Raw genomic sequence first — 16,738 nt, 5'->3', positions numbered from 1 at the left:
ATTCCTTCTTGACTACCTGGGAGGGTTAGACATGAAGTCCTGAGATCAACACCTGGCCCCATGTGTGCCATAGTGCTGCTCTAGCATCTATCTATCATCTCTCTATATCTCTATCTCTATTCTCTATCTTATAAAATAAAAACTACATATTTAAAAAAATAAAGATTCCTTGCAGGTAAACTCTAAAACCTAAGCTTCAGAAAAAGAGTAGGAACAGACAATGACTGCAATTCCATGAGAAAACATAAATGGGGGTCAGGTGGTGGCACACCTGGTTGAGTGCACATGTTACCATGCACATTGACCTGGGTTCAAACCCTCGGTCTCCATCTGCAGGGGAGAAGTTCATGAGCAGTGAAACAGGTCTGTAGCGCTCTCTCTCTCTCTCTCTCTCTCTCTCTCTCTCTTTACTTTTACCACCTTTACCTTTATTACCACATATTTCTTGGGGTGTGGACTGGGGTCAGGTGATGGTTCACCCAATAGAGTACATGGATTACCATGCACAAGGATCTCGGTTCAATCCCCCATCTGCAGTGGGGAAGCTTCATGAGCAATGAAACAGTGGCCCGGGTTTCTTTCTTCCTCTATCCCCCTTCCTCTCAGTTTTTCTCTGTCTCTTTAAAAAAAAAAAAAAAAAAAAAAAGCTTCTGGGAATGGTGGAGTTAACATGAAGTCCCAACAATAACCCTAGTGGCAAAAGATATATATATATATATATATATGTAGTTATTAAATAAATAAAAACCTCACTGGTCTTCCAGCTGCTGCAGCCTAATGGGAATGTTGTTCTGTCTGCCCTCCTGCCTCTAAAATGGCTCGTCTCAGCCTCACCTGTAATAAAATAGTCAGGGTCCTATCTCTGACAAATGGCAAGTACCTTGTTTGGTGATATTTCTTCTCCTTTTTTTGCCACTCGTTTCCTTAATATCCAAGATCATTGCCACTGATTATATTAAAATCCAGACCTCCAGGTGGGAGGCTGTGTTTTAAAATAAACTCATCAGTCAGAGCCTGTTCTTGTTCTAATAAATCATAGTCCAGAGGGTCACACACATGTGTAATTAGGTGCATTTATTTTAATTTAATTGTATTACATGTGCATTTGTTTTCTTGTTAATTTGATTATCGTTGCTCTTCTAAAATAAAATAAAAACCTTGGGGAGCAGTCTGTTTGGGGGCCCTTTGATCACAGAAACTATCAATATTATTTTGTTGGTAGTTGTAAGTGCATATATAAAACAACCTATGTGTATGTGGCTTCGGGTTAAAAAAAAAGTCAAGCCATGTGACTAATGTTGTTTTTATTTCCCTTGGATCTAAATTTCCTTTGAAAGCATAAGTTGAATCCGGTCAGCCCAGATACTATCCCAGAACACATAACATAATGTTGGCTTTCCGTCTCATCTCCAGAACGGGCTTGTGGAAGCTGCATGACAGCCCAAATCCACTGAGACCCACCCTGTGCCTCCACCCATGATTGTAGCCTCCCGCACCTCCATCTCCTCGAGCTTCTGCCACTCTAACCTCCTTAAGACACCTGTGTCATGCTAGTACCTGCCACAGAGTCTTTGCACCTGCTCTGATTTCCATCTAGAACATTCTCCCTCCTTTCATTCCCTTCATGTCAAACATAACCTTATCACCTTTTCTGACTGTCTCTACCTTAACTGTCACTGTCATTCCCTGCTGGTCTCCATTATTCCCTACCTTGCTTTGATTTTGCTGCAGAGATTTTTTTTTACCATCCAATATAATATATGCTTACTGGTTTATTTAACTAATTACATTTGAATGCTACCTTGAGAGCAGTGAATCTGCTTTTTTTCATAATTGATGGGGCCTCTTCCTGCCCTCTCTACCTAGAATGGTGTCTGACACACAGCAGGCACTCAGGAAATATTTATGGAAGCAGAGGAGTGATTTCCCACCTGTTTATCTTGTTATAAAGCTACCTTTTACCCACTTAACAGTTGCTGGATATGCAGATGACTCCTTTATAAGGTATCCAGTGCCTTAAAGTTTTAAAATGGAAATGATCCTTTTAGAATGTCTTGCTTTGGACATTGTATATAAGTTTATAACAGTAGGGGTTGGGGGACTAAGCTTTTTCACAATGTGGAATTAAAATTCAGACATTGATTGTCCAAAGCTCTCTACCCTGCTTGAGAAATATCTAGCAGCCCTTCACACCTCTGCCCTACATCTGGGGGTGGATCTTAACAGTCACTCCTATTGTCCCCCAGTATGATGGGGACTTGGAGGGGGGAGACAGAGGAATTCTACTTCCTGTGACACTCTCACCCCCAACCTAAATTCTTTAACACCACCATGCACCAGGACTCCAAGATTTATTTTACTTATTTCATATGAGAGAGAGAGAGAGAGAGAAAGAGAGATACCAGAACACCACTTCTTCAATATATGCAGTACTGGAGATGGAACTAGGACCATTAAGCATGCAAGTCCACTACTCTGTCCATTGAGCTGTTTCTCATGACCACCAAAATGTTGGGGGAACAGGCCAGGGAAGATATTTCAGCCGACCAGGCTTGTATTTTTGCCATAAGGCTTATATAACCCATGGCCTCATGATTCTGCATAGCCAGCAGAGGTACGTAACTCCTCAAACACACATAGGTGTCAGTAGGTCCAAAGCTCCAGGGCACAGCCATTTGATACCTGATGCGACTGAGGGGGTCCTTGACCTGCTGACGTTGCAGCCATAAACCTGTGGGGCCTCCCTTAGTTGTTGTCAACTAAGAGAGCATAAACAAAAGAAAGTTAGTAATGACTTAATGGCCTACCTCATATAGATTTTTCTGTAATGCCGGTTTCCCTGTAAACGCCATTTTTTTCTCTTCAACCATTGTACTTTTTACTAAGGTAAACTACTTGAGAATTCCTTTGATGTATCTTGTAACGAATAAAAGACAAGAGGTCCCAATCATCAGTGCTTCACCACCACTGTTCTTCCTCACGCTGTAGCTAGGTGCTGAATCTTAAGGAATCAGTCATTGTCCCTGCAACGGAAGACTTCAAGTCTCTTTCACACTTTAAGAATCTTCTCTTCCTAGTGTGGAAGTCATCCGTCTTGGGCAGAGCTACTTCATCAACTGGGACCTGCAGATGTACTACCCCGAGAAGGACACACCAGCCAAGGCAAGGACCACCACCCTCAATGAGCAGCTCGGCCAGATCCATTACATCTTCTCTGATAAGACGGGAACTCTCACACAGAACATCATGACCTTTAAAAAGTGCTGCATCAATGGACAAATCTACGGTGAGTGGAAGCCCCTTCTGGTCCTGGGGTACTTGTGACTGGAGCTAGCCTGCCCAGAGAGGCTGGTGCCCCCTCAGTACAGAGCCCTGGTGGTCCTTCCCCAGCTAATAGCTGATGGCACTGAGGACATATAAATGTGAGGATTCAGTGGTCAGAAAAAGCCACACATTTCATTCCTCAACTGTTTAATGATAGAATCGCCAAGTGATTGAATAGATTCGCCTCTGGATGAATAAGCAGAGGCATCAAAAGCAGGGACTAGAAAGGATATGTAGAGACTGGCACTCGTAGCAGATTATTCTCAGCAGCTGAAATGTGGCAGTAACCAAGCATCCACTGACCAGTGTGTGGAGAGAGAAAATTTGTATAGCTATACGTTGGAATATTAGCCTCTGAAAGGAAAGCCATTCTGACACACGCTATAGCTCAGATGAGCCTTGAGAACATGACGTTAGTCAAATCGTCCATCACGGAAAGACCAACAGTCAGGTTCCTGGAGACAGGAAGTAGAATGGCTGTTGCCAGGGGCTGAGGAGTGAGTACGGAATTAGGATTTAATGAGTACAGAGCTTCAACATTACCAGATGAAAGGAACCGTAGATATGGTTGTACAACAGCGTGAATGAGACTAATGCCACTGACCCGTATGCTTACAAATGGTTAAGATGCTAAACCTTATGGACATTTCGCTTTGTCTTTCAAACTTTGATCTGTAGTCTAATATTCTAAAACATATTTATGAACACTAAAGCAGATACTGTACTAAGTTCAAGTGCTATGGCTTTTGAAGACTTAGTACGGGGGCCAGGTGGTGGCGTACCTGGTTAAGCAGTCACATTACATTGCGCAAGGATGCAGGTTCAAGCCCTTGGTTACCACCTGCAGAGGGAAAACTTCACAAGTGGTGAAGCAAGTGTCTCTCAGGTCTCTCTGTCTCTATCTCCCCTCCCCTCTCAATTTCTCTCTGTATCCAATAATAAATAAAAATATTTTAAAAGAGACAGTACAGTTTAAGGGGGAAATTATCATACCCCTTGTCTTATAATCTTTTCTATCAATCATTAATATTTAAGTCTAATTAAATTCATTACTAATTTATTGATTTTTCCCTTTTGTTGCCCTTGTTGTTTTTTCATTGTTGTTGTAGTTATTTTTGTTGTTGTTATTGATGTCATCGTTAGATAGGACAGAGAGAAATGGAGAGAGGAGGGGAAGACAGAGAGGGGGAGAGAAAGATAAACACCTGCAGACCTGCTTCACCACTCGTGAAGAGACTCCCCTGCAGATGGGGAGCTGGGGGCTCCAACCAGGGCTCTTACATTGGTCCTTGCGCGTTTGCACCAATGACCTTAATGCACTGCGCTACCGCCCAACTCCTTGAAATAGGTTTTTTTAAAAAAGCTACAAAAACACCACATACTCTCCTGCAGAAGAAAAAAATACTCTTAATGGACTTGCACATAGGCAACAGTGAGAAATAGGGGTGCTGTGCTTGGTGTAACTGTCCCTTCCTAGCTAAGGGAGCTAACTCACTTGAAAGGACTTGCTTCTGGCCCCAGAGGGCACCAGTATTTGAACATCTAGGCCAGGAGTCACCAACCCTTTTCTCTAAAGAGCTAGATAGTGAATAGTTCAAGCTTCACAGACCTTATCTGGTCTTGGTCAGATATACTTCTTTGTATCTCTCATTTGGTTTGTAACAATGCTTGAAAAATTGTGAGCACCATTCTTCATCTGAGGATGTGACAGAACGAGGTAGGAGACCCACAGAACCTCCACCAACAGAACCAAAGCCAGGCGAGGCGGGACCCCTAACCTCAGGGGGAGACTCAGTTTGTTCTGTCCTGTTTGTTTCTTAGGAGACCCTCGGGATGTCTCGCTACACAGTCACAGCAAGATAGAGGTGAGTCCTTGAGCTGAAGATTGTGTGTTTTCCTTCCCGAGGTTGTGGAAACAAGCTCCATGCAACAACAGGTCACTTGGACAACAAAAATCCACTTTCCTAGATTTCTAGAAACTACATGTCTGAAATCCAGGTGTCTGTGGAGACCTCAGAATGTCCTAGCGAAGGGTCTTTCCTCCCCTCTTCTAGCTGCTGACAATTTTCTGCCAAGCTTATTATCCTTTGACTTGCAAATGTGATATCCATATGTCTGCCTCTGTCATCACATGTACTCTATGTATGTGAGTCCCAATTTTCTTCTTCTGTTAATGGTCCCAGTCACTGGTTCAGTGCCTACCCTAAACTAGTACGATCTCATCTTGGATAGACACTACTTCCAAATCAGGTTATCGGCCCAAGTGTCAGGAGTTGCGATTTCAACATATCTTACTGGGGCTGGGTCAGGGGGGTGTGGACACAGTTCAATTCAAGTCACAACAGGGTGTGTTTTGTTTTCAGGTGGTTCTGAGCCTCTTGATACTTTAATATGTGTTAAAGCCCTAAGGTGATGTTTGCATAAAGGATTAGCTTCAAATAAAAGTTAAATATAAGTTGCTGAATCCAAACTGTTTTCTTTTAACCACGGTTTCTTTTCCTTCTCCAATTCCTTCAGCAAGTTGATTTTAGCTGGAATACATATGCTGATGGGAAGCTTGCATTTTATGACCATTATCTTATTGAGCAAATCCAGACGGGGAAGGAGTCTGAAGTCCGACAGTTCTTCTTCTTGCTTGCAATTTGCCACACAGTCATGGTGGAAAGAATTGATGGTGAGTGCTTCACTTGTGTCTTGACAAAGGTGTGTCACTTCCACCCAGTCAAAGAATATTTATGAGCATCTACCACTAGATAGTATGTGGGGTTAGAATGTATAAAACAAACTCCTGGTCTCTGAAATGTTACAGCTGAGCCACAGTTGTGGTTCCACTTGTGTGTATCACGTTGTAAATGAAATCTTATCAGGAGGAAAGGTTGGCTCTTGAAGTATCATAGAGGAATCCTAAATTATTCTTACTAAATCATAATTTAACATTGTATTGCGAAGAGTCAAGCCCTATCTGGATCATAAGTGTACTTTAAACTTGGACAGCCTTCAAAATAATCTCACAGATAAACGTATTTTCTAGAATCAGGTATGATTTTGGATTGATTTTTAAATTTTATTTATTGAATAGAGGAAGAAAGAAATTTAAAGGGAAAGGGGAGATACAGAGGGGTAAGGAGAGAGAGAGAGAGACAGAGGGAGAGAGAGAGAGGGCGCTATAATTCAGATTTACCATTTGTGAAGCTTCCCCTATGCAGGTAGGGACCAGGGGCTTAAAGCCAGTTCCTTCTTCTTCTTCTTCTAGCATTTGCCCTTCTTCCGTAGCCAGTCAACAGCGTCAGGTTGAAAGCTGTCAGGAGCTGCTTGTTGCTGGCTTTGAAAGTGACTGGGCTCCATGTGGATTCAGTCGGCTAGGAAGGATCGTCAGTTTCCCCAATGAATGGGTACTCACGGGATGCACCACGAGAAGATCGATCCAATGCATCCCAGCCAGTTCCTTATGCTTCATAACATGTGTGCTCTACCAAGTGTACTACTGTCAGACCCATGGTTTGAAATAATACTAAAGTCTAGGTCTCCTTAAGGTGCCTTTTTTTTATTGAAAGAAATATAATTAAGCTGTATTTGTCTATACGTAAGCAAAACTGACTTGTAGGTTTGCAGAGTTCTTAAATGTTGCTTATGTCAGCTTTGTTGCAAGTTGTCCAGTATCAGTGAACACTAATCACATTATTACATGTGAGCATAGTGGTAAACTTCATACCTAGATACACATGTGTGTTCTAACAAGAACAAAAGGAACCTTTTGGCAAATCTGTACTGAAACACCACTGCCTCTCCATGTCATTCAGTGTGCTATATGAGGATTCCTCTCTTTTCTAACCCTAAGTTTTCATAGGTAGCAGTTATAAAATCTCCAGAGAACCAAGCATGTAGGTACTGTTTGTATTATCTTTCAGCAAGACTGGAAGAAATTGATTCTCCAAAAGTGACTCTAATCATGCAGGGCTGATACAGTAACTTAACTGGGTCTGTGTTGCTTTGCCATGTACATGAACCAAGTTCAAACCTGAGGAAGGTTTAGGTTTTGGGTTTTTGATTTGTTTGTTTTTTTTGTTTGTTTGTCTCCAGGGTTATTGCTGGGGTTTGGTGCCTGCACTATATGAATCCACTGCTCCTGGAGGCTATTTTTCCCCTTTTGTTGCCCTTGTTTATCATTGTTGTTATTGTTATTATTGGATAGGACAGAGAGAAATGGAGAAAGGAGGGGAAGACAGAAAGGAGAAAGATAGACACCTGCAGACCTGCTTTACCGCCTGTGAAGCCACCCCTCACAGGGGGGCAGCCTGGGGCTCTAACTGGGATCCTCACGCTGGCCCTTGAACTTTGCGCCATGTGTGCTTAACCCACTGTGCTACCTCCTGACCCCAGGAAAGTTTATTTTTGTGACCCCTTTCTGTTGGAACTTAAACTTAAAAAGGGTTTTGGCTACAACGCGTAAAGGTTTGACTGTGGGGTGCTGAGAACGGGTTTAAACAATTTAAGGCTTTATTTGGGTGATACAGGGGTAATGGGCATATATCTAGGTAAAGTCACTGTGAGCATGAGAGGAGAAGTCTAGCTAAGAAAACAGACAAAAGTCCAAAGGCTAAAACCAAGATTACCACATGAAAAGACCAGGATCAGTCTGGGGCCACGCCAGCTGGAGAGTGCTGTGATAAGGGTAATCCAGTCAAGAGAGGGAGCGGCTCCAAGTCCTTGCTTATATAGTCCCTTGTCAGTTGTCATTCGTATGCTAGTTGCCCCAAACTCCTGTTAAGGTCACAACACTTCCTCTCTTTCCCTCTGCCTCTCTGTCTCTATCTTTAAAAAATTAAGAGTAATATGAGGTAACAGTGGGCTTCCGTTCGGGGAGATACTTGGGAGATACTGTTAACAAGCAAAGTGGTGGAAGACAGAGACCCCAAGTTTGTTGAGCTAGCCAAGCAGATCTGGCTTGTCCAATAAGGATCAAGCATATGGGCTGGGGAGACAGCATAATGGTTATGCCAAACACCCTCATGCCTGAGGCTCTGAGCTCCCAAGTTCAATCCCAGCAAGGGCTGAGTAGTGCTCTGCTATCTCTCTGTATATATATATATATCTATGATTCTACTTCATAAAATAAATAAATAAAATATCCTTTTAAAAAGTATCAAGTTATCATGGTATAATGCAAGTTCTGAGTCATGAGTAAACCCATTTTCTCTTTTTTAAAGTGTTATTTTGAGTACAATGTGATTGTGAAAGGCCACCAGCCACCGATGGCAAATGGATATTCATCTTATGGTCCCTGTTTTCTTCTTGAGCTCTGAAATGTTATGGGAAGAGCCTTGGACAAGGAGTTGGAGACAGGGCAACCCAGTTGGTTCCTGCCATAACACCTTGTGGACTGACTTCTTCCATCTGAGCTTCCCCAGCGTTGCTGGGAGAAAGTTGGAGTTGAAGGTCCCTCCCAAGACAGTGGGATACAGCTCTTTGTCCCTCTGTCCACTGAGAATTGAACATCATGAGGACTCTTCCCTCACACAGGAGGTGACAGGCACTTGCTTCAGCCACTGATAGCAGAGATAGGTTGGATTTCCAGGAGCAGAGGGTTCAAGGAGAACTTGGTTTGGGCCCTCAGACATAATGTACCTTGGAAGCAGTTTATTTTTTTCCTCCAAGGTTATTGCTGAGGCTCAGTGTCTGCACTACGAATCCATTGTTTCTATAGACTGTTTTTCTGTTTCTTTTTTTTTAATAATTGGATAGGACAGAGAGAAATTCAGAGAAGAGGGAAGATAGAGAAGTGGAGAGAAAGACAGACACCTGCAGACCTGCTTCACCACTTGTAAAACTTCCCCCTGGAGGTGGGAAGCCAAGGGCTCAAACAGGGCTCCTTGCGCCGGTCCTTGCACATCATACTGTGTGCACCCGGTGCGCCACCACCTGACCCCGTGGAAGGAATCTTGGGAAGCAGTTCTCTAAATTTTACAGACACTGAAATGCAGATCCAACTCCTTCTGGCTGCTTTACCACTCTAGGGGCTTCCCTCTTTCCATGCCATGTGACGGCTTCCATCTTCGAAGTCAGCAATGGAGTGTGTCTCTTCTGTGGAATCCCTCTTAACCTTTGAATATCCTTCCAAGGAAGAGTCCTGCCTCTTTTAAGGATTGATCTGTTAAAGATATTCAGATAACCTCGCAATTTTTTTTCCCTTGCTACCAGGGTCAGTGCTGGGACTTGGTTCTTACACAGTGTTCCTTACACTGTTCCAGGGTCAGTGCTGGGACTTGGTTCTTACACAGTGTTCCTTACACTGTTCCAGGGTCAGTGCTGGGACTTGGTTCTTACACAGTGTTCCTTACACTGTTCCAGGGTCAGTGCTGGGACTTGGTTCTTACACAGTGTTCCTTACACTGTTCCAGGGTCAGTGCTGGGACTTGGTTCTTACACAGTGTTCCTTACATTGTTCCTGGTGGTCTTTTTTTTTTAATTCTTTTATTTATTTTCACTTTTGTTACCCTTGCTGCTTTTTGTTGTTGTTGTAGTTATCATTGTTATTGATATTGTCGCTGCTAGATAGGACAGAGAGAAACGGAGAGAGGAGGGGAAGACAGAGGGGGAGAGAAAGACAGACACCTGAAGACCTGCTTCACCACCTGTGAAGCGACTCCCCTGCAGGTGGGAAGCTGGGGGCTGGAACCAGGATCCTTATGCTGGTCCTTGCGCTTTGCACTACGTGCACTTAACCCACTGCGCTACCGCCCGACTCCCAACCTCCCAATTTTAAAGACAGCTAATTTCAAATGAAGCTCAGGGTCTCTCCCTGGCAGTGCATAGGTTCATGTTAGGGTGAATAGCTGGGGATGATGTACATTGTGGGGGTAGGGCCCCCAGGGCCATCTTAGCCTGTAAGTTCCCGCAAAGACCAGGGAGCCCTTTACTTCTTCTGAAGGCCCATAAGTGGGGGATCTATCCTGATTGTGGGCTGCATTTTGGGAGCAGGGAGATACTGACAATTGGGCTAGAAGGAGAGGGCCTAGTAAGAATTGGTCTTTAGATGAGAAAAATCAAGAATATGGGAGACAGTGACTGGAATGGAAAGGAGTGGGAAGGTTGAGGGGAAAGAGTTACCAGACAGGTGACTGACAGTTGAGCATACTGGTATCCGTCTGAGGAAGCTATGGAGTCAGAATAGGAGATGGGGTCTGTGGCTTGAGATTCGCATATCGCTTTTTTTTTTTTTTCATTTCCACTCAGCTTCATCATTCATACATAAGTCTGTAAAAGAAAAAGAAATTGTCTCTGGTTGCCCAAAAATAGGCATTTAAGACTGTCCTTCAGAAACGGTATCAGTGGGAGTCGGGCGGTAGCACAGCGGGTTAAGTGCACGTGGCGCAAAGCTCAAGGACCGCTCCCCACCTGCGGGAGAGTCTCTTCACAGGCAGTGAAGCAGGTCTCAGGTGTCTCTCATTCTCTCCCCCTCTCTGTCTTCGCCTCCTCTCTCCATTTCTCTCTGTCCTATCCAACAACTACATGAATAACAACAACAATAACTACAACAACAATAAGAAAACAAACGGGCAACAAAAGGGAAAATAAATAAATATTTTTAAAAATTTAAAAAAGAAACAATGTCAGAGGGTCATGTTTCAGTCCAGTTTGCTTCAGGTAGACAGAAAGTCAGAGAATGGCCCAGGTCACTAAGTGTCTCCCATGCCATAAGCCAGTGATTCTACTACTCAGAGGAAATGAAAGCATTTTCTTTTAATGCTTAAAGATATCAGAGTGTTTGCTCCTGATATGATTGTCTTACTCATGGGAACTACCACCTTTAATCATTTTGGTCCCTTTTTTTTCTGTTGGAAATGTTTGCCAGTATGATGCAATGTATCAGTGTGCTAGCTAAACTTGCTGGCGGGAGGGGTTGTGTTCTCACTGCTACTCAGTGCTGATTAATATTGAGGAGAGATGGGGAATTTAATTGTAGAGTCTAGACTGGCGGGCCAGGTGGTTAAGCTCATGTTACAATGGGCAAGGACCCAGGTTTGAGCCTCCCTTTCCCACCTGCTGGGGGAAAGCTTTGCCACTGGTGAAGCAGGGCTACAGGTATCTCTCTCACCCTCTTTATCTCCCCCTACCCTCCCAATTTCTGACTGTCTCTATCCAATAAATAAAGAATTTTTTTAATATTAATTTTTTTAAAAAAGAAAGTCTAGATTGGGATCTGGGGAGATAGAATAATGTTTATGCAAAGGTTTTTATGCCTGAGCTCTAAGATCCCAGGTTCTATCCCCAGCACTACCATCAGCCAGAGCTGAGCAGTGCTATGGTATATACATCTTCTTCTGTATCTCATTAAAAATAAATTTAAAATTTTTTTAATAAAAGTCTGGATTTAGCAAAAAACATTGTTAATTGTTGGTGTTTGACTTTAGGGTCTTTCTTTCTCAAAATGACTGTATATTGAGAGAGACAGAGAGAGCCTAAGATGGTGCTGGATCTAGGGCCATTCACCCTGAATCACTACCTACCCCCTACCCCCAGACAGGTGCTGTGCCCCCATGGCTGATATTTTGCTCACACAGCAATGGGAAATGAAATGGCATTGGGGGGGAGGGGGGGGAGATGTTGCCATATTGCCTGTCTATAGAAATAGCTTGCTTTCTGGAGGCCAGGTGGTAGCGCAGAGGATTAAGTGCACATGGCACAAAGCACAAGGACTGGCTTAGAGATACCGGTTCAAGACCCTGGCTCCCCACCTGCAGGGGGGTCACTTCACAGGTGGTGAAGCAGGTCTGCAGGTGTCTTTCTCTCCCCCTCTCTATCTCCTCTCCTCTCTCAATTTCTCTCTGTCCTATCCAACGGCAATGACAACAATAATAATAATGACAACAACAAGGGCAATAAAATGGGGAAAATGGCCCCCAGGAGCAGTGGATTCATAGTGCAGGCACCAAACCCCAGCAATGACCCTGGAGGAAAAAAAAAAAAAAAGAAGAGAGAAAGAAAAAGAAAAAAGGAAGAAAGAGAAAGAAAAAGAAAGAAAAAAAAAGAAATACTTTGCTTTCTACAGTGAAGTGGACAAACTAGAACAGAAAAACAATCTTCCATGGTAGACTTTTTCTTATTTGACCTTTGGCTGAAGTACAGCATGTATCTGAGGAACCCAATACATTTTCTCAAAGGGAATACTCCCTAGTCATGACGTGGCATTTCAGGACATTAGCAGGCCCCTCGAAGTCCCTTTCATGTCTCCTTCCAGCCCCCGCCCCTCCAGAGATGACTGCTGTCTTAACTTGGAACAGCACACAGCTTGGCTTTATCACTCTGTGGTCTGTAGAAATGTGCTCTTGCATGTCTGAATTCTTTCATTCATCTTATGGGCCTTATTCCTTTTATTAGGCTGGAGCTGTGAACAGAAAGTAGGTTTAGCTTTTAAACACTGAGATATTGAACAGAGTAACGAACTGTTTCATTCAGTGTTTTGGGTTTTTGATTTTCTTTTTGATGGGGGGTGGGCCGGGCAGGGAGAGAGATACCTGCAGCAGTGCTATACCGCCTGTAGAGATCAGGGGTTTGAACCCAGGCCCTTAAGCTTGGTAGAGATTATATTCTTGAAAATAACATGTAGAAATAAATAGAGCTGTGATGGGACAGGAAGGTAACTTGGGGGCAAGCACATGCCTCACATGTGTGGGGCACTGAGTTAGCTCATTGCAGTGGCAGTCTGTCTCTCCGTCAGTCTGTCCAGGTCAGATTTTTTTAATTGTTTAAACTACGGCAACATACTGAAAATGTCAGTTAAAATAATCAAGTTGACAGTTTAATTCATCATGATAGAAACAGTTTCATTTAGTGCTTTGCCATGTGTGGGGCCCAGTTTTGAGCCTGAGCCCCACTACATTGAAGAAAGATAAAGAAGACTGGGTGGGTATTCACCATGTCAGTACTGCTTTTGTTTTCCGGAAATTTTCCCACTACTCATAGCCATTTTTTTTTCTTTTTGAACTTATAGTTTATATTACTGTTTCTAATGTGGAATAAAAATTCGAAGCTTAGGGGCTGGGTGGTGGTGCACCTGGTTGAGCGCAATGCTACAGTATGCAAGGATCCAGGTTCAAGCCCCTGGCCTCCACCTGTAGGGAGAAAGTTTTGCGACTGATGAAGCAGTGCTGTAGGTGTCTCTCTGTCTCTTTCTCTCTCTCTCTCTCTATATATATATATATATCCCCTCTTAATTTCTGGCTGGCTTTGTCCAATAAATAAAGATAATAAATTTATAATTTGGGAGTTGGGCGGTAGCCCAGTGGGTTAAGCACAGGTGGCGCAAAGCCCAAGGACCAGTGTAAGAATCCCAATTCAAGCCCCCGGTTCCCCACCTGCAGGCGAGTCACTTCACAAGCGATAAAGCAGGTCTGCAGGTGTCTTTCTCTCCCTCTCTCTGTCTTCCCCATTTCTCTCCATTTCTCTCTGCCCTATCCAACAATGACACCAATAATAACTATAACAATAAAACAAGGGCAACAAAAGGGAATAAATAAATATTTTAAAAATAAGTTAAAAATTGTTATAATTCAAAGCTTAAAAAGTAAGGAGCCCAAGCGCCGGGTGGTAGCGCAGCGGGTTAAGCGCACATGATGCAAAGCACAGGGACCCACATAAGGATCCCGGTTAGAGCCCCCAGCTCCCCACCTGCATGGGGCATCACTTCACAGGCGGTGGAGCAGGTCTGCAGGTGTCCTTCTCTCACCCCGTATTCTCCTCCTCTCTCAACTTCTTTCTGTCCTACCAAATAACAACAATAATAATAATAACAATGATAAATAACAAGGGCAACAAAAGGAAAAAAATAGCCTCCAGGAGCAGTGGATTCGTAGTGCAGGCACCGAGCCCCAGCGATAAGCCTGGAGGCAATAAATAAATCAATAAATCAATCAATAAATAATAAATACATAAATAAATAAAGTGAGAAGCCCATGACTTGTCTTTGTGGGGCTCTTGATGCGTCTTAGTGCATCTGCATACCCACGTGGAGGCCATACCTGTCCTCATACTTTTCTGGTTCTCTCTCCTGCTTCTTCCTCAGGTCAGCTCAACTACCAGGCAGCCTCCCCTGATGAGGGTGCGCTGGTTAGCGCCGCCAGGAACTTTGGTTTTGCCTTCCTCGCCCGGACCCAGAACACCATAACCATCAGTGAGATGGGAACTAAAAGGACCTACCATGTGCTCGCCATCTTGGATTTCAACAGTGATCGGAAGCGGATGTCCATCATTGGTAGGTCTCCCTTTGTCTTCTGTCCACTGGACATACCAGCAACAAGAAGACTTCTGCAGAGTTATAGAAACCAGTGCGTGGGGCGAGTGGAGCGCAGCGGGTTAAGCGCACGTGGCGCAAAGCTTGAGGATCGATTGTAGAGATCCCAGTTCGAGCACCCGGCTCCCCACCTGCAGGGGAGTCGCTTCACAGGTTGTGAAGCAGGTCTGCAGGTGTCTATGTTTCTCTCCTCCTCTCTGTCTTCCCCTCCTCTCTCCATTTCTCTCTGTCCTATCCAACAACAATGACAGCAATAACAACAATAACAATAATAACAGTAACAACAACGATAACAAGGGCAACAAAAGGGAAGAAATAGCCTCCAGGAGCAGTGAATTCGTAGCGCAGGCATCGTGTCCCAGCAATAACCCTGGAGGCAAGAAAGAGAGAGAGAGAGAAAGGAAGAGAGAGAGAGGGAGGGAGAAAGAAAGAAAAAGAGAGAAAGGAAGAAACCATGCTGCTGCTTTCTGCATCATGCCCCTTAGTCAAAGGACAATGACAGTGTATCTGAAGCTGGCATGTGGTCACCTTCTTTAGCCCCAATAGCAGAATAAATAAATAAACTTTTATTTTTGATAATTGACTATATAAATTGCGAATCCAATATAGATTTGTTCATTACTTTTATCTTCATAATAGTAGTGCTGCAAGTGTTGATATTATTTTGCAGATGCGAAAACCAAGACTCCTAGAAGCCCATTTACTTGACTGAATAGTGTTAGAATTAGTTTCTAGGTATTTCTGATGTTGCTTTCTTCAAATTACTATGTTTTCCTTAGGGGGACAAGTAGAAAATGAAGAACAATATGACTTAAAATGGAATGTCATTTTTTCCCAATCTTTTATAGATTGACATTTTAGCCTAGAAAAAAAGCTATCCATTTGAGCTTGTCTAGTATCCTCATGATGTGATGCAGCTGGAGTGCAGAAAGGATGCTGTGTGCCTCAGTAAGCATATAGTTATTGGTGATGCTATGTTAGCTTTGATTACTCAGCTAGATGGTATCTGAAAGACTTCACTGGGAGATTGAATTTTTAGTCACAAAAAATGGGTTGTTTTAAGTTCCTACTAAGCCATGGCTAGACACATTTTACTGAGTGTTTTTTGTGACTGTCACGTCTGATTTCTATCTTGGAAAACTTAAAATCTTTAGAGAAAATAGTGTAAAGGAGAATTAGAGTCATCAAGTGTGGTGCATTTATGAGTTAGAAAGACCCTTATTGATGGTGTGGACAAAGGGTTTAGGAAAGAAGCTAGCACAGTGCATGACACATAGTAGGGAGTCAGTAAATTTTTGCTATGAGGATATAGAAAACTAAGCTTATTGAAATACATTCTGTGTAGATAGCAACTTATCAGGTATGTTGAGATCATGAGATTAACATTGTTCTGGGTGCATTGATTTTAAACCAACAGTATTGCAAAACCTCAAATTCGTAAAAGTAGTTTCCTAGTAAGAATTAAATTTAACTTTATTATTTGCTTTTGCTTCCCTTTCTACCAGTACGAACCCCAGAAGGCAATATCAGGCTTTATTGCAAAGGTGCTGACACTGTGATTTATGAGAGGTTGCATCCAATGAACCCTACAAAACAAGAGACCCAGGACGCCCTGGATGTAAGTCCGACTTCCCCTCTTTGTGCCATAAATCCCAGACTTAACTTTCTAGTTAACTCTCTTAGGCTTGAGTAAAAGTTAACCATTGAACTTTTCCCTTGTCTTGGTGAAGCTGAGTGGGAGAAGTACCTAGGAATATGCCAGGCTGGTATGGGTCAGCCTTAACCACTGGCTTTCTTTTTGTTTCAGTTTTTAATTAATTAATTTGTTTGTTTGTTTATTACTGGATAGAGACAGAGAGAAATTGAGAGAGGGGGAGATAGACACCTGCACACCTGCTTCACCACCTGTGAAGTGACTCCCCTGCAGGTGGGGAACCCGGGGCTTGAACTGTGATCCTAACCGGTCCGTGTGCTTTGCGCGGCCACCTGCGCTTTGCGCGGCCACCTGTGCGTAACCCGCTGCTCTACGGCCTGACTCCCTCCCACTGGCTTTTTAAGTAACAACTGTGGTGCCCTTCCTTAACATTTAGATTAGCAGACTCTGCAGCATTGGCCCAGGGTGAG

The 16,738-nt window shown here is 43.3% G+C and overlaps 1 protein-coding gene across 1 annotated transcript in view; it reads left to right on the top strand.

The window, feature by feature from the left end:
* Positions 1-16,738, top strand: part of ATP8B1 (ATPase phospholipid transporting 8B1) — a 155,005-nt gene that overhangs the window by 105,421 nt on the left and 32,846 nt on the right. The window contains exons 13-17 of the mRNA XM_007532238.3: positions 3,078-3,286; positions 5,146-5,189; positions 5,842-5,998; positions 14,387-14,575; positions 16,120-16,232. Coding sequence (XP_007532300.1) covers positions 3,078-3,286; positions 5,146-5,189; positions 5,842-5,998; positions 14,387-14,575; positions 16,120-16,232 — 712 coding nt within the window. The remainder of the gene's footprint in view (positions 1-3,077; positions 3,287-5,145; positions 5,190-5,841; positions 5,999-14,386; positions 14,576-16,119; positions 16,233-16,738) is intronic.

This window comes from Erinaceus europaeus, chromosome 15 (assembly GCF_950295315.1).
Source record: "Erinaceus europaeus chromosome 15, mEriEur2.1, whole genome shotgun sequence".
In the NCBI taxonomy this organism is placed as follows: domain Eukaryota; kingdom Metazoa; phylum Chordata; class Mammalia; order Eulipotyphla; family Erinaceidae; genus Erinaceus; species Erinaceus europaeus.
Note: the sequence above shows the minus strand (reverse complement) of the source record. Positions and strands in the feature narration are given on the sequence as shown.